The following is a 17,768-nucleotide window of genomic DNA, read 5'->3' as shown; positions in this document are numbered from 1 at the left end:
CTCTTGCTTCACAGTACAGAATCATTCACTAAACCTGGTTAGTGACATCACATTGCTTTTCATACTTCTGTCATCTTATGCTTTTAAGTTTGCTTTGATGTTTGTTGGGTACCAGAGGATTGAATCAATGATCTCTGTCTCTCTCATGTTATTTTGTAAAAACACCCAGTGCAGAAAATGAAAATGGCAATAACAGGGTCTTAAAGCTCATGCCTTAGATCTTGCTGTACTTCTGTTTGGGTAAGGAATAGTGTCCTTTTTAAACAAGTATGAGCTCATTGAAAAATTTCTGATTAAAATGGCCGTAAGAATAAGCAATTATATTGGCATTTTCCTTCTCCTGTCTTAATATATCTACTTATAAGTAGGTGGTTTTTAGAAACACAAAACACTGCATCTGTCGGTGTGGTCAAGTGCACAGAAAACCAGCTTAAAAACCCCTCAGTCTGCATAATCTCTGAACTGCACATAGGAATGGCATTGTTTTGGGTGGAAGTTATTTGCAAGTTAACTGGCGCTCTAGTTGTTTTTGTTGTTGTTGCTAACTTGACTTGATAGAATGGTTCTGATCTCTAGAAATGTATCTGAAGGTATAGTTCATATTACTGAAGAAGAAAGCAACTAAGTCTTAGGAATGAATAGAAGAATGCAATCATTGGTTCAGTTCTCTGCTCTGTATGATGCATGATCAACTGTGATGTGACTTTGCTGCTCTGAGTGTCTGTAGCCATTACAGCAATTCTGACTCTGCAACTGTTCTTGATGTTACAGTGGACTAAAGAGGATGGACATAGAACTGCCACCTCTGCTGTCCCTAATCTGTTTGTTCCATTGAACACCAATCCAAAGGAGGTCCAAGAAATGAGGAACAAGGTTTGTAATAGCAGTAAAATAACTTCTTTTTTTGGTCATCACCACAATTAAGTTGTGTACTTGTAATGAACTAACTTACTTTGCTGTAATGACATTTTGGGGGCTCAGTAACGTGGTTCTGGTGTTGTCCTGTCCCTTTATAACTAAATAATGAAACAATTCCTAAGTGTACTCAACTCCTCTTGGAAAAAGTTGGTATTTCTGTTCACTACGTGAAGACTTTAATTTTTCTTAGACATGTTTCTGGTGCCTCTGAAACAGCCAGTCCTGGCTGGATGGTAGTAATTCTGTACCCTGAGATCATAGTTTTACATCAGTGACCTGTTTTCCTGTTCTGGTAATACCAGTTGAAGCTTTGTGGCCTAGACAAAGTAGTCTGTAGATCTCTCTCCATATTTCAATGTACTGTTTTATAATATGCTGTGATTGTTGCAGACTTCTTTTTTTGTCTTTGGAACTGCAAGTTAATCTTTTTGAAATGAACTTGCAGTTAATTTTCCTGGTTTTGAATTTCAGATCTTCTTGTCCAGTCTACCAACAGGAAAGCACTGGATAGATTAGAGTTTTTTCACTTTATTTCTTTTGCAATGTGAAATATACCCTGGTATCTTAACTTGTTCTGGATTGTTTTGATACCTCTAACTGATGGCCACATGGAACATGGGAGTTAGCATTCTGTCAAAGAAAGGCTGAGTGCAGGGTTATGACAGGAATCTAAAATCATTTGTATATGGCTGATAGAACTTAATGCTTGGCGCTGTAAAATAATAACCATCTGAAAAGAGAAATACAGTGAAGTTTCCAAGCAGTTTCTTTGTGTTTCAAACACAAATATTGCTTTATTAAAAACTTGAATGACATGCCTGAGAGAGTAAGTCTTAAAATTTTATACTTTCTCAATGATGAGAAGAGTAGTAAATTAGAAAGAAGTGAAAAAGATGGGGGATCCTTGTGCTTTCTGTGATACCAAGTATTAATAATACTTCTTGTTTGTGTATTTGTATGCATATATTTATTATAAGTTGAATTTATGAATGTCCTTTTTAGTTGTAGTGTAGAGATTTTTTAAGATGCATGCTTTTCTTCATTTATCTTGGAACAGAACCAAAATATTTTAGAAATAAATTTTGAGTCAGTTGTTCTGAATTCTTTACCACTGAAGGATATCTAATTTAAATAGATAATACCTAGGTTTAAAGATCTGATTTCTGTTCCCATCTTCTGTATTGAAGAATGGTGGTATTTAGGATGCAACAAAAGGGATTTTTTGAGAACTTCAGTGTCAGTTTATCAGCAGTTAAATTATTTATATGTCCTTTTGAAGATATGATCCTGTCTAGATGCAAAAATGGAAACTTGTGCAGTGTTTTACAGTAAGTTCTATAAGAAGATATTGTGGTGCCATATCAGTAACTAATGGCTAATGACAGAGACCTGCAACTGACTGGTCAGGTACAATAGACAGAAACCACGGAGGTAATATTTCTATTTCTCCTCACTTTTCACAAACTGGAGTTGTCTGTTATCTGTTTTACCATGACCTAGTACTAAAAAGCAAAGGATAACACCTTCTGTGGTACTTAAAGACTAAATTCAGAGAAATGTGAGGAACAGCCAGGAACCTACACATTTACATTCAAGTAGTGTTTGTAAGCTCAGCTTCATTTGACAGCCCTGTGGCCACAGCAATCACCACTTGTTGTTGCCTGTTGGCAGGTTCACTCACCCCTTTTTTTCAAACACAAAAACGTGATCAACTTTTCTCTGTTGTTCATGTGATTGTTGTTCATTCTGCTGCTTTCCTTTACAGATCCGAGAGCAAAATTTGCAAGATATTAAAACGGCAGGCCCTCAGTCACAGGTTCTTTCTGGGGTGGTTGTGGACAGGAGCCTTGTACAGGTGAGAGTATTAAATTCCTAAAACTATTAGCTTGATCTACAATATCCTCTGCTTTTACCTAATATATCACTATGAAATTATTCTTTGATTGGCAGAGAGTAACTGTTTATAAGGTAAGTCTTAGAGGTAATGCCATTGTCTTTGCAAGAGTGCTCAGGGTCAGAAATTTAGAGGCTTCAGCCATGTAGCCCAAGCATGTCTGTGGAGGATGCTTCTTGATTTTTTTGCTGAATGTAATGCATGAAATTCAGAAACCTTATTTATATGGGTTAGATTCTTGTTCAAAACTAGTTGGGCTTTGTGACAGCTTTTTGTTTGATTTCTGAGTTTATGTATCTTGAAGGATTAATACTGGGCACGCCGGGCTCACTGTGGGGCGGTAGCGTTTCGTGTTAAATATGAGATTTCATGCTTCATAGTATTTTATTTGAAGAGCAGTTTGGGGAAAAAAGCTATTACATCAATGAAACTTAAAAGCAGTATATCTGGATATACAAAAGACTATAAATCATAGCTTCAAGTAAAATAAGAATTAGAGCTGTGCAGTTATACTGTATAGCTGAATAAAGCTTTTTATATCCAAGTGCTTTCAACTGCCCCAGATAAGTATTTTCTGATATACTTTTTTAACGATTGGCAAGTCTTATCATGACCACAGCATTATTCATGTTGGGTGTCATATTGTGTGCATGTCAATTCATTGTCATATGCAATTTCATCTACCAGTTACTGTTTCTTTGCATGTTTTTAGCAAGCATCACAACGCTTTCGGTTGATGTTGTAAAGCCCGGGCTCGGTTTGCTCTGTTTACTCAATTTACTGTTGCAGGATGCTCCCCTCTCAGACTGTACGGAATCTATTGAAGGGCTCGATCTCACAGAGCAGGCCTTTAGTCCCGCTAAATCTCTGTCTGTTAGAAAGGTACTGCCCTGTCATACTGCTCTAAATACTGTTGTTCACCCTTCATTTAACCTCTCCTTACCTTTACCTTTTTCCTCTGTTAGAAATTATTTGGCTAGAAAGTTTTAAAAAGTGAAAATAGATGGATCTTCAAATTATGTATATGCACTGATGCGAACAGTTACTTTACTCTGTTAAGAGTGTCTTAAGGATCTTGATCTTTGTCTGTAGAGGCTGATGAGGAAACACTTTTGATGTTAAGGTGCTGATCAAGTCCTGCATATAGAGGGTTTCTTTATGCATGCTGTTAGTGTTGAATTATTCTAATTGGAGATCAGTTTAGAGTTAGCTTAATCTCGGCCTGATTACATCAGTGTAATTCTGAGGATACTTTGTGTGGTATGTGACAAACACCGTGAGCTCTTGATCCCAGAGTGCTGGATGCCTGGCTTCCTTAAAACTTCCTGCAGTTAGCGTCAAGAGTTGCTAAGTAATGCCACACACGTACAAAATCGATTGGCTTTCACATTTGTAGTCCTGTCTGTGCTTACATAATATTTGTTAAATACAGAATAAGTTCAAGAGGTGGGAGCATGTTGGAGTGGGCAGGCCTTGGGGCTGACTAAATGGAGCAGCTGCACACTGCAAATAATGTTTCTTAGAGCACACCTACTGTGGAAGCACAGTGTGTAAATAAGCATCAGTGCCTTCTCTGCTCCAGTGTTTTACCTAAAAGATTCTTAAATCTTGGTTTTAGGTCATACCTAAACACCTCATTATCAGAATAGCTTTCACATGAAAAATAAACCAGAATACTTTGAATTGTGCCATTGTTGGAAAGCTTGTGGTTTTAGAACTCTTTCTAAAGTGTAGTGATCCAGTTTGTGTTATAGATAATTGGATCATACTGAGAATATGATAGTCATAATTTTCACATTGCAGTTTGTTTTGTCCATGTTTTGAAAGGAAAAATAATAAAGCAACATTCCTGTATTTAAGACAAAGAATTAAATAAAGCCAAATTCTTCCAGGCAGTGCGTGGCTTTTATTTTCCACTTAATAATACCTTCAAAGTGAAAAATTACTTTTATGATAATTAACTCAACACAGGTGTTTTTTTAACAGTGATATATTTCAAGTTTTATAGTCAAACAATGACATAGCTTTTCTATAAAAGTAGTCAGACAGTTTACATGCATTTTCCTAGATGGCAGAGAACCCACAAATGGTCTACTGATTGTGATTTTGTCTAGTGGTATCCTGTTAGGGTTTAGATGTCCAAATTATTTGTTTCATTTTTTGTGGTGTCATGAAAGTGCTTTCTGCCTGAAATAGTGTGTAAAATTAGATCACAATGTAAATTGCAGGGCTAATTATGAAATAGAAGTGACCTATTTCATAATCTTTATTATTTTAATATGGATTGTGATGTGAATGCTTAATTTCCTGTTTGGGGAAAAAAAAACAACACAAGAAACAAAACCAAAACAAACAAACAAACCCCAAACCAAACAACCTCCTTCTAAAAAAATGTCACCCAAACCAAAAAATCCAATGAACCCTACAATAACAGCAACAAAAGAAAACCACCAAAGAAATTTCCTTGAAAGATTCTACCATAAAACAAACAAAGGGAGTGTAAGCAATCTTATGAGGCCCACACAAAACTCACCTGAAAATTTCAATGAAACTGAAGAATCCTGTACATCAAGGACCTAGGGACTTTTGGGTACCAGACAATGACAAGTTCTCAGTTGACAAATTCTTCGACACTCAATGATGGTTCATGTAAAAAGTTTCATGTAATTGCAGTACTACTTGCAGTGTATTACGATTTCAGTTAACACTGAGATTTATATCAAATACTAATGCACACTATTTTAGTTGAAAAAACACCTCCTTGTGTACAGTATGCATGTACTGCTTTGAGCTCCTGTGCCTCTGGCTGCAGCAGTGAATTCTCCATCTTGCCTTGTTGCTTGCTTTATCCATGTTCTGAGAAGTCCTGGCCATGTTGCAACACAACCTCCTTGTGTATCATGTAATTTTATTCTGTTCAGACTTGGTTAACCAAGCTTCTGCTGCAGTCTTGGCTGATTGACAGGGAATGTTGGTTATTCTTACCAACAACCATTCTGCAGTCTCATAAGAAAATAAATTCACATGAATTTTCAGTAATTTTAAATAGAAGGGATTCACCCATTTTGTGTCTCTTTAGAATGGAAATTCTGTGGCTTTGTTCTTAGTGCAGACCCTCTCAGTGCTGCCCCAGAGGTGGCACTGGGTTTGAGTGGCAACTTCTACATCAACAGTACCTCAGGAATCTTGGTGTTTTGGAGAAAGGCGCTGCATTAATGTCAGATTGTGTTAGGAGCAATTGTTAGACCATTATTATGAACCTCCTGTCTGATTGAAAGAATTGGCGTACATAAAGTGCCAGTTTTGGTCATACTTATCCCCGAGAACAAGGTGAAGTGCTTGCCTGTTCAATAATGGTCAGTTTTGAATTTTTCTCTAAAAGCCAGTCTTGGTGTAGAAGTTACAAAATTACTTGATTATCTAAAATTTTCATGTAGGAAGTATGAGGTCCATGTTTAATATGAAGGTTTATTGCATAGCATTAGCTATAAATTACTTTCCCTTTGTGTCTGTGGGAGTGTATGCCCCTACAGGGTGAAAACGCATTCTCTTCATTAATATAATCTACCCAGTGTTTCTTACAGTGAAGAAAATGCTGATGATAGTTGAGTGCATACACATGGGATCAAATTTCAAATAATCATCTAAATACTTTTGAAATCAGCATCAAAGTAATACTAGGAGCCACATAATCCTGATGAGATCACTAGAACATTAATTTTTTTCATGTCATCTTATGTTGAAACAGTGTAAGTCTATGGGAATTTATTCCCTCTCTACAGGCTCTTTAATACTGGAGGTAACTGCAGACCAATTCTCTTGTTCAGTTTTTCTGAACACTCTTAGTAATCTCTGAATGGAATGGTCAGGTTGATAGCTCTGCAAAGTCTTGTCTATTTTAGTGTCACATTTAACAATTGGAAATATGTTCTGTACTGTCGTTTTAGTCCTTTTTACTTATTTTCTTTCTGTCTCATTTTGTGTTGTATATTTTTATTTGAATCCTTAGGAGACTGTTTTGTGGCCTATTCTGTGAAATAAAATATACCTGCTTCTTGATTTAGAAGTAATGATGGTTTTGAGTAATCATACTGGTTTAGAGGACCCATACTCTAAACTACTCATAACATACTACTGTAATTTATTTCCCACGTAGACTCAGTCCCTCTACCCAGTATCGTTTTCATTGGTGGCCTTTGAACTGCTTCCATATTATTGATACTGAATAAAACTGGATGTGTTAATCTGTAATCAGCTTTCAGCTGATCAAAAGTTTTCCTTTCTGATCTCTTGTATAATTTTTCTGCTTTTATGATCCAACGTTGTTGCCTCTGATCTTTTCAATGCTGCTTCTCTTGGGTCAAAGCTACTCAGCAAGTACAAATATTGTTTGCATTGATTGTGGGTGTTTTTTGTGAGGGTTTCATTTTCTTTGGTTTTTCTTTTTTCAATCCAGTAATGTGGTATGCTTGATTTGTTGCTTTCATTCCCAGTATTTAACAAAGGTCCTCCCAAGCAGGAGAACATGTCATTCTGGTGCACCAGGCATCTGCAAACTGCCTGTCTTGCTGTTTGTCACCATTAAATCAACAGGCATTGAGTAACATTGGTTCATTAGAAGTTCTACCCAGTGGGTCTGGATTTAACTTGCAAACATTCAAAGATTCTTAGAAATTCCAGGGATACTGATGGGTACTGTGGGTCTTGTTCCTCTCTTGTTCCCAGAAAACTCTAGAAACTCTGCCTGAGGTCAGTGCTTTACGAGGTCCCGCTACTTATGCTGAGTTTCAGTTAAAACTATGGACTTAGTTTGAAGTGTAGGCAAAGACAGAATAGAAAATATAAAATTTCCATGGCCATCTGTTTTCTGCCATCATTAAAAGCCGAGACCTGTAGTTTTAGGGGTGTTTTGAATTTGCTACGAAACAATTAGGATTTGTACAAAGGTTGATGTTTCTCTGACGCTTTTATGCGTTATCTTCTGAGAGAAGCTGTTAATACTGTTACTATGAAATCAATGCTTCATGGATATAGTTGAGAAAAGCCTTTGACATTCTACTGTCATTCTCCGTATAAAATGAAATTTCCTCTTATTTTATGGAGAAATGGAAGTGATCTGTAATATTTTAGAGATGTTTCTCTCCTGCAGTTCCTCTCAGGGTCTTGCAGTGGAGATTTATTGTTACGCTGTTTGTTCTTTGGTACTTCTGGCTGGTGTTTGCTTCCTGAAGAGCAGCACAGATTCTAACAACCATCTTACCTCACTGGGTTGTTCTAGACCAGATTTCTGGAGATCTCTCATCAGGCTTTCAGAACTGCTCTTGTCCTCCTTCCATCCAGACATTCTTGTCTGTCACCTCTTTGGTGCTGATAGCTTATCTAAAGCAGCTCTTGCCATCCAAAAGAGCATTCTGTCTCCTTGCATCATCAGTTTTACAGTGGCCATCGTGTGCTTGTCCATGAAGTCTGGACATGGGATGGAATGTTTGTCTCTTCAGGCACTGCATGTTTTTGAACTGTGCTTTCTAATGCTTTCTTTTAAATATTGGTACAGACAACATTTGAATATGGAGTTGACCTGGGTCAATCAGTAGCCCGTACCTATTGGGTAATGGAGTTCAAATACCTCTTTTTGATGATGAAGACAGTTTGGGTGTCGCCATGGCACGGGGCACAGGTCACACATCATTTGTTAACAAACTAATGTCAGAGTTCTGTATATCCAATGGGAAAAACGAAAGGCATAGACAAGTCATTTGAGAGATAGAACAGCTATCTCCAGGCAAGCATTTTCTGTACCTGAGACAATGAAAATCCAGTGGCTGTAGCCTTTACTGTAGAATTAGAAAAGAAAAACTAAAAACTTTAGCATTAGAGAATCTCCGATGCAGCTGCTTTTGTCCACTGGAACTTATTGTACTTAGAATTGCTTGTTATATTTTAATTTGTATAACTTTTTATCTGGCTTATATGACACATGTTATAGATGTAAATATGCTAACTTGTATGAGATTACAATTAACCTTAATTACTTTAAAATGGCTTATAATAAGCTGTTTATCTGGTGTATACAGAACATGTACAAGATGGCTTTTTACTATAACATCTGTTAAGTGTAATGTAGTAGCTGGTAGAAGTGGCTTTTCTGTTATTGAAAAAATGCAAAGCAAAACAAAAACCCAAAGCAAAATAATAATAATAAAAACCCCAAACAAAACAGAAACAAAAATACCCATGAGCTGAGTTCTTGACCCTGTAAGAGTATTCTGTGCCCAGACTGCCATGCAGGTGGGCCTGGTATCATGTTTCTTTTGTGGCAAGAAAAAGAAACTTGATATACTTTTGTGACTTCAAATATAATTCAGCTAGACTGTTTGGCTGCTGTTTGATTTACTGCTTAATGGTGGATATTCCCTGGTGGGGACCTGTTTTCTCATTTATATTAACCTGTGAATCAATTAAAAAAAAATCTGTAATAGATTTTTTTTTTTACACTTAAAGAGGAAAAAGTAGCATTTTCCAGGTTGTATTTTTGTTTTGTTTTTGGTTGCTTTGTAGCCTCTATGTCTTTAAAGGTTCTGCAAGTTACTGCCTGATTGCAAATGTATCTTAATTTTCTTTTGCCAGGGAGAACTGGTGACTGCATCAAAGGCAATAATTGAGAAAGAATATCAACCAAAAGTCATAGTGAGCACAACAGGACCAAATCCCTTCAATAAACTCACTGATCGAGAACTGGAAGAATATCGCAAAGAAGTAGAAAGAAAGCAGAAGGGACCAGAAGGTTGGTTTCTCTGTGTGGGTTTTTTCTGCAATAGAATGTAGTACCAGCAAGTTTCTTAGTAATTGGAAGGTGGGTTACCTGCAAAGGCCACGGATAAATTACCCAGCTTTTGTATGTTTCAGTTTTTCCAGTGTGAATTAGAAATTTGAAAAGCATAATAGGGATAAAAAATGTGATCTAAGTGTTTTAAGTGTTCTGCAAAATGCATAGATCTCACTCTAAAATTGTTCCTATAGACAAACTGGACAGTAGGGCCAGTTACTCCTGCTAGTAGGAAGTTGAAAGCTTGAAACTTCAGTAAAAAAGGTGTTTCAGTACTGGTTTTGTTCTGTTTTGTTTCCCTTGGCCCTAGAACCTAAGCTAAGGTGAGGTGATGGTGATGCTTTACAGCAGCAACAGTGCAGGTTTCGAAGTCTTTGAAATTTGTAGATTTGAGGAATATGTTGAATGGAGAAGATACAGAAGAACACTGATTGTTGCTTGGAAATAGGACATCTCGGGGACTTCTACCAAAATGGACTTTTTCAATTATCCTAGAATTATGACAGATTTGTGCTATAAAACGAGGCTGTTGGTGCATCTGAAGTGGTTCTGCTTTATTTTTTGTACTTTAAGGGATGATACTTACAGTGCTTATCTGTTGTGAGGTTCTGAATTGGAGTCATGCAGAAACCCAAAGTGCTGTTTCTTTTGCAGTGTGTGTTCCTTACAGCTGCTTTTTGGGACCACAATGTAGGACCAGTTGTGTTTGGTTTATGAAGTACTGGGTGGTGGGTGGGATGCCGTGCTGTCATGCCTGTTTAACTGCATACCTTTATTCTCTCAGTAACAATGCCACATCCTTCTTAGATAAGGTATCAAAATATGGAGAGACTGTGTTACTGAGACAGACACCAGCTGGGGAACAGAGTGCAGTGCTTAGAAATCAGATCATCAGTGAGCAAAGCACATCAGATAAAAAATCTCTGGATTTGAAAGGCAGATCAAACACCTTTCAAGGAACAGATACGAAGACTTTACAGGATCGTGACGCATCATCACTGTCTAAGTCTTTAGATAACATTCAGTTTGCTGCTGCATGGGTTTCTTGTCAGACCATGCAGCAAATCATCCCACATCTAAATGGAGAAGAGCCAGATGGGCAGAAGTCCTCCCATAAGGAATTTCATACTGCAGTGATCAAAGCATTAAGGTCCGATCCTGACCTTTTGGCTGAGGCCTCAGGTATTACTAACATGGTACAGCTGTGCTTGCAATCCAAGGAACAACCTCTTTATCTACACCATGTGGAGATTCTGTCAGTTGACTCTCATCTGTGGGGCTGATTTCACATTAATTGTGTAGGTGAACTGGATGGAGCAATGCTTTAGTGTTGTTCCTGATATATGGTGTACTCTATTAATGTTTTCCTTTGGATATAGGGCTATTTAAAGCTGGAAGCAAGGGGGATCCTCCTTACTAATAACAAATACTCAAACCACTGTGAAATCTGTTTGGAATCATATAATTACTGCATGTTTTTCTGATTATCTGTGCAGTCTTCTTTTCTTTTGGGATGCAATTTTGTTTACTTCAAATTTCAGCAATACAAAGCAAGCAAAAGAGTGTTATCTTGTGTAGGCCTGGCAGTATATCCCCTCCTCCATATTTGTTTATATCTTCCTTGTGGGTTTTCCTCACAAGTTTTCTTTATAACAGCAGCATTAAAAAATTCATAAATTATTTAATTTCTCATGCCCTCTTAAAGGAAAAAAAAAACCCCAAACCTCCAAGAAGAGCTATGGAGCACAACAGCAACTTGAACAGTTTTGTTAGTATCAAACTATCACTTTATTTTCTTTTGCTTGTTTTGGTATTATTTAATATCCTGGCAGAATTTTGATTCAGAAAAATGTATCGGTATCTTTTGTGCATGGAGCGAAAGGAAACTTGTTTACTTACATGCTTAGAGGTTTTATTTGCCTTTATAATTTCCCTTTGCCTACACCTGCAGAGCCTTCAGAAGATGGCAGGCCACAGAAAGAGAAAAGCCCCCCTGACCCCAGCTCAGCTCGCACTCCTCCCAGCACGCCGATTAAAATAGAGGAAGGTACGTGGTGCTGCCGCGGGGCCGGGGACCAGTAACCGCATCCTAGTGACTGACGCATGGGAGTACATGAACTAGAGCTAATTACAGTCAGTGACTTCTTGTCTTTCATTGTTGTACTACCTACCAGATACTCCACTGAACTGTGAGTCTAACAGGAGTTTTGTTTACAATAATAAAGAAGTGTGCATTAATATAAAGACAAATTTCCATCTCTTCAGAATTGCCTTGTCATCTCTTGGTGTTTCTCAACTGATTTACCTTTTTGTACGTTTTCTGCAAGATAATTGCTCTTACTAAATGAAATAGTGTCTGATGGTGAACCAGACACGTATCTAGATGCTATGGTAAATCTTCTTCACTGATTGCACATTTCTTAAACATTATTGTACTTGGATTACACTTCAGTAAATCTTTTCCTTCTCAATTTGAATCTAAATTTGGTTATTTGCTCACCTTATTGTCATAGTTTTAACTAAAATGACAGCAGAGCTGCTGAAGTTGATAATTCCCTAAAAAAAGGATAAAATTATACTCTTGATCAGGTGTAATCCAATTATTGAATTATTGTCTTGTTTCCTTTACCTTGTACATTGGATATATCACTTGTCTGTTAGTCTGCCATTCATTACTTCATCTCATTCTGTTTTCTACAAGAATGGTTGCAACCATTCTTCTAACGTAACACGATGGCTGTGATGAATGCATAGATTCTCTACTTGTGCTTTTTTCTTCTTGTGGCTGCGTTACAAACAGGAGATGGATATGCTAAAGAATACCTGTTACCATAGTAAGTATCATTCCATACTCTGACCTGCTTTTGTGCTTTGCTTCACTCTTGCATCTTTGTTTAACTAAGGTATTTTTTTTGGTTTTGCTTTTTTTTAAAAAAAGCAGGCTTTTTCAGTTGAGATGTTGGTTTCTTTAGTTCTCAGATCCATGTAATTCCAGGCAATTGCAGATCTCATGTTAAAGCACACTCCCCCTTTGAGAGAGACTGTGAAAGTCACCTTCCGTGTCTCCATATCTGTGTGTCCGATTCCTCAGTTTACAAAGGAATAGTCTGAAGTTGCCTGCCAGATATAGCTGAAACAGCCCTGGGAGTTTCTACCCCAACAGTTTGCTGCTGCCCACACAGCTTGGGCCTGGTAACAAAACAGAAGAGTTCCTAATCTATTCCAGAGCGAAATCCACTGATGTGTGGATTTAAATTTACCCTGCAGACTTCTGCATGGAAATGGATATGGGACTACTCCGATGTTTTTTTTTTGTGTGTGTTAACTGTAAGGAATTCAAATTCCAGCCAAGGAATAGCAGCAAGTACTTGGTGGCAGCAACTTCTACAGCTGTTTTGGCTAGCTCTGCAGGGCTCCTTCGGATTATACTTTAAAGGAATAAGGATGTTTGTATGTCCTGTTATATCCAAAAGTCAGTGTGTTTGTCATAGGTGTGAAAGTCAAACTATATTGTAGACACCTGTGATGTTACTGATAAAGTTCTAAAACCTGAAAGTTCTTTTAAACAGGGAATTGTGTTCAACAAACTCTTCTATTTGTATAGGTTTTCCAGGACAAACATACAAAGCTTATTTTACAGAGTAACTGGAAGTTCACACCATGATGACTTTGGCTGGGGGAGGTTCTGTTGAATGACAGTGTTCTCAGTATACAACCTCTTCTCAACATTGATTCATCATATTCTTTAAGTGTAGCTGAAATCAGTCAAGTTTTTTTTAACTCAATTATAGCCTAGTTTGTATGTTTGTCCACATCTTTCTGTTAAAAAAACCCAAACCAAGCCCCCATAAACCTTTATTTTCATAAATAATGTGAATTGTAAACACACACCAGTATTGATGTTATGCTTTAAACTCTTAAGCCACAGTATATATATGTATCTAAGGGGAGAGCGTGGATGTAAACATAGTTATTTCAAAAAACTTTTAAAATGTTGAGGTGCTGCTGATATTTTAAACTGTAAATAAGTTTTTCAGGAAGAAATATGTTTTTAAAGTTTTCTAGTTGTGTTACTGAAATCCATCCAGTAGAGTAGCAGGGCGTTTACATATTGTGTGCTGGCTTAATTGAATGTGGAATTTGTAAATCTTCTGAATTCCGGTAAAATATTGCCCTTAGCAAACTAGATAAACAGATGTTTGCTTGATTCCAGCATCACATTAATCTGTTTATTAAGGATGATGGGAACTTGACAAACTGGGAAGGATGGCTGTCCTGGGTTAATGAGTTATAAACCCATTTATATTTATTCAATGCTCCGGCCAGCTGGCAAATACTGACTGAATGCCTGTAGCTTCCTATTCTTTAATTTGAAGAATCTCTAATCCCTTTTTTAAAACTTCAAAACTATCTTTTAAACTTAATTTAAAAAAACAGACGGTCCAGTATGGTGCCTGTTCTAAAACTTGGACCAACTAATGAATAGAATATAGTATTTTTTTACTTGGAAGGGACCTACAATGACCATCTAGTCCAACTGCCTGACCCAATTCAGGGCTGACCAAAAGTTAAAGCTAATTGTCCTAAAGTCTCTTGAACACTGACAGGCCTGGGGCCTTGACCAGCTCTCACTAAGTGGGAAGCCTATTCCAATGTCTGACTACCCTTTCAGTAAAGAAATACTTCCCAAAGTCCTGTCTGAACCTCCCCTGGTGCAGCTTTGAGCCATTCCCATACATCCTGTCACTGGATCCCAGGGAGAAGAGCTCAGCAATGTTTTCATTTAATTCCTGAAAAGTCAAATCCAAAAGCAGGTAGTGAAGTGGTAGTGAAGAACTGTAACTGGTGTTTCTTATGAATTTGTGTGTGCCATACATAGACAGGCCAAACTACAGCTTCAGGAGGCAGCTTGTACTGTACATAACTGCTTTCTCTTTTTTGCTCTGATTTAAATCCTGCCTGCATTATAACTTTCAAACTGCTAACCTGTGCATTCCGAGTGTTTGGCACTGGATACTAGTGTGTGGTGTTTATTTAACCTATTAGAAGTTCATGGTGCTCTAGGCAAAACATGTTTGTTTCCTAGCAGGTATTCACAAAACAGAGCCATCTAAAATATATCAGAGAATTATTAATCCCATCTGACAGAAGTAAAAAGAACACTGTCATTGTTATAGGAAAAAATGTGAAAGTATCAAGTAGTTTCTGTAAATTCTTGTGAAAGCTGTCAGTCTTTTCAAATTAAAACAAGATCTTGAAAGGAGGAAAAAAATAGTTGCCTTTCATTTGTGCCTCACAATGAGCATGGCCTGGATTTTGCTCTACATTCCTCCTTACGTAACCTCAGTGGGGATAGATGTGGCTCAGCTGACGGGACGCTGCTCGGCTGCGGCGCACGGAGAGCATTGCAGGGAACTCACCAAGTGCTCCTTGTTGAACCCCTGCACAAAGAGGAGCCTTAAACACAACTGCCCTAAAGCACAGCGGTGAGTGGGGACACTGTTGCACTTGAGGGAGGAGTGGTTCAGTTCCCCTTTGGGCATACAGCTACCGCTGGACTCTTGATGTTCCCTTTTACAGGGTGAGTTTGGCTGTTGACATCACATACAATAAACAAAACAAGCTGTATTGCATAACCTGCTGAGCTCATTTAATTTGATAAACTACATGGATTTTACTTATAGGAATCCATAATATGTACTCATATCTTGCCAAAATAAAGTGAAGCCTTTGTGATAGGAAGTTATATTTTGAAGCAACATCAGTTAGATCTCGTGAAAGAATATTATGAACATCCCTTCATTGGGATTATAAATTAGCAAGCGAACAATTTAGAAATTAATGGATTTGCACTGCAAATCAGCAATTAGTTTTATGTCTCCAAAAGAAATAAGAATAAAGGTATGGAATTGCAAAACACTCTACTCAATGCCAATGAAAAGTGTAGGTTTAATTCCTGCTTTGTTTGCACTAAAATACTGTGTTGCCTGCAAATGTCACGAGTAACACAGGAGTGAGGTCTGAGCAGTTACTTTCTTGCTGATGGAATTCAGCTTCATTTGTTCTGTGTGAGGAAGCTTAAAAACAAACAGAAGTTTGGAATATCTTATTTCTTCTGAGCCCAAAGCTGGAGAACATCCCTATTACAAAGGCTTTCATGCAAAGTAAATAATTAGTTTCTTATAGAGCGCGCTCACCATCCACTTGCTTCGCTTGCCCCGCTCCAGGGACACTTTTGTAAACTGACTCTCACTGTCTGTCCGTCCACCAGAGACACGGCAGGACCAGACCTACAGAGATGACAGTGATGCTGCAACCTTCAAGCAAACCCTCCCAGATCTCACCCCTGATGAGCCTTCGGAAGCACTCAGCTTCCCTCCCTTAGGAAAGGAGGAAGGGAGATGTGATCACAATGTGCCCAAAAGCCAAACAGAACCACCTGCAGTGGAAAATAAGGAACCCCAGTCCCAACCCACTGAAGAGCCAGCAACACCAACAGCTGAGGAGGGGACAGCAGCTGATGCAGGTAGTGATGAATCTCCAGGGAAGTCCCCATCAAAAAAGAAAAAGAAGTTTCGCACTCCTTCCTTCCTGAAGAAGAGCAAAAAGAAGAGTGACTCCTAAAGGCCAACCCACTGCAGAAACACTGTCATATTTTAAAATCCATTAACCACTAGAATGTACCAGATCGTACTGAGTGTTTTGTCTTACTATGTAAATGAATGCCACAATTAATCCAACCAGCCCCTCAAGTTATGGCTTGATTGTTTAGGGTTATAACCAGAAACTCATGTCCAAAAAGGTGCTAATCCTGTGTGTTCAGCAGCTGCCACAGATCTGATCCCTAGTTAGTGATCAAATGCAAATGACTTCCCATGTGGAAGGCATTGATTCCCTATTTTTAATTTAAAGCCTGCACTGCTTTGCAAAAGAGTATAAAAAAATCACAGTTAAAAATAAAACACCCATTGCTTACCACAAGAATTGTTCTTTCCAATATTCTGTTCCAAGTCACAAGTAAATTTCTTAAATTTTGACTTTTAGAGAGGATGCTTTTGCAGTGGTGTTCTCAAGGGGGGTGAATTCTTGAACTGACAGGTTAACTTCTGCAAGCTTGTGAGTTCAGGTTGTGGTTTGGCCAAGCTTTGAGGCTCTCCATTGCTTCCTCTCTTTCTCCCCTCTCACTGTTGTTACAAAATGAAGGTGTTTTTCACTTTGTTTTATTTTATAACTGGCTGGTGAAATCAGTCTTTGATGTCTAGGACTGAAATGTCCGTGGTGTGTTCGCTCATGGTGTGTGTTCAAAGAGCCCAATCTTGGCCTGTTTTTGGTCTTTTTATTTTCTTTCTAGTGAATTGCAGTTTAAGGGAAATCTGTCTTTGCTCTTGCCTGGCTGAGTCATGTGGTGATTTGGCTGTTAGAAAAGGTTAAAAAGTAACTGAAGTAAAAGTATTTCAGAAGTTTTTCAGCTGGTGTTGTGGAGCATGGGCAGGTGTATTTTGAGCCTTAGCACAGGTTTTTTCATCCTCTTAAAAATCCCTTTGTTGCACATGCAGCCTTTTGTGTTTGTTCCTTCCCACTGATAAAAATGTAAATGCATTACACTGAGTATTTCACCTTGTTTTATAGTAATTATATTTTCACTTACAAAAGCTGGCATTTCTTTAAATCTTTTTGTTGTCGTTGCCAGCGGTCAAGTACAGAAATCCCGTGTAACCTTAAAGGTGTATTTTCACCGTTTGCTATAAATGTTTGTTTAATGTGCAGCATGGCAAATCACTCTCGCCACTGAGTTCACTATTTCCCAGTTATTGCCATGCTTCTGTCTATCACTAATTACAAAAGTAGTTTAAGATCAGGTAGGTCAAGCTTGCGGAATTCTCCAGAAAGCGGCTGCCGTTCCCTGGCCCAGGGCCGGCGGGGCAGTGACCAGTTCTGGTTTCTAGAATTTGCATTTCGGGTTTGACAGCAGCAAACCCCGACACCCCGTGGGGGTGAGGGCAACACACTGACTCACAGTAAGTGTCTGTAACACAACAGAACATGGATGTAACCTTTTAGGACAATATTAAATGTTGCAATCGGTAAAATAGCAGAGAACTAATGCCTTACATTCATGCAGCAGAAAGC

The 17,768-nt window shown here is 38.1% G+C and overlaps 1 protein-coding gene across 11 annotated transcripts in view; it reads left to right on the top strand.

Moving 5' to 3' along the window:
• Positions 1-16,622, top strand: part of ADD1 (adducin 1) — a 61,007-nt gene extending 44,385 nt beyond the window's left edge. For 5 of the 11 annotated variants that reach the window (XM_066185253.1, XM_066185258.1, XM_066185256.1 and 2 more), the window contains exons 11-16: positions 772-873; positions 2,684-2,773; positions 9,440-9,596; positions 10,446-10,820; positions 11,590-11,685; positions 15,910-16,622. In XM_066185253.1, coding sequence (XP_066041350.1) covers positions 772-873; positions 2,684-2,773; positions 9,440-9,596; positions 10,446-10,820; positions 11,590-11,685; positions 15,910-16,262 — 1,173 coding nt within the window. In that variant the 3' untranslated portion in view covers positions 16,263-16,622. Of the gene's footprint in view, positions 1-771; positions 874-2,683; positions 2,774-3,601; positions 3,695-9,439; positions 9,597-10,445; positions 10,821-11,589; positions 11,686-12,438; positions 12,474-15,909 lie in introns of those variants that run through there. The other 6 variants (XM_066185260.1, XM_066185261.1, XM_066185262.1 and 3 more) reach the window with 4 other exon arrangements.
• The last annotated feature ends 1,146 nt before the right edge of the window (positions 16,623-17,768 follow it).

The sequence above is a fragment of the Chamaea fasciata genome, unplaced genomic scaffold (genome assembly GCF_029207755.1).
Source record: "Chamaea fasciata isolate MVZ Bird 193981 ecotype frontalis unplaced genomic scaffold, bChaFas1.0.hap1 SCAF_6, whole genome shotgun sequence".
NCBI lineage: Eukaryota > Metazoa > Chordata > Aves > Passeriformes > Sylviidae > Chamaea > Chamaea fasciata.
This window is presented reverse-complemented; position numbering and strand designations above follow the sequence as displayed.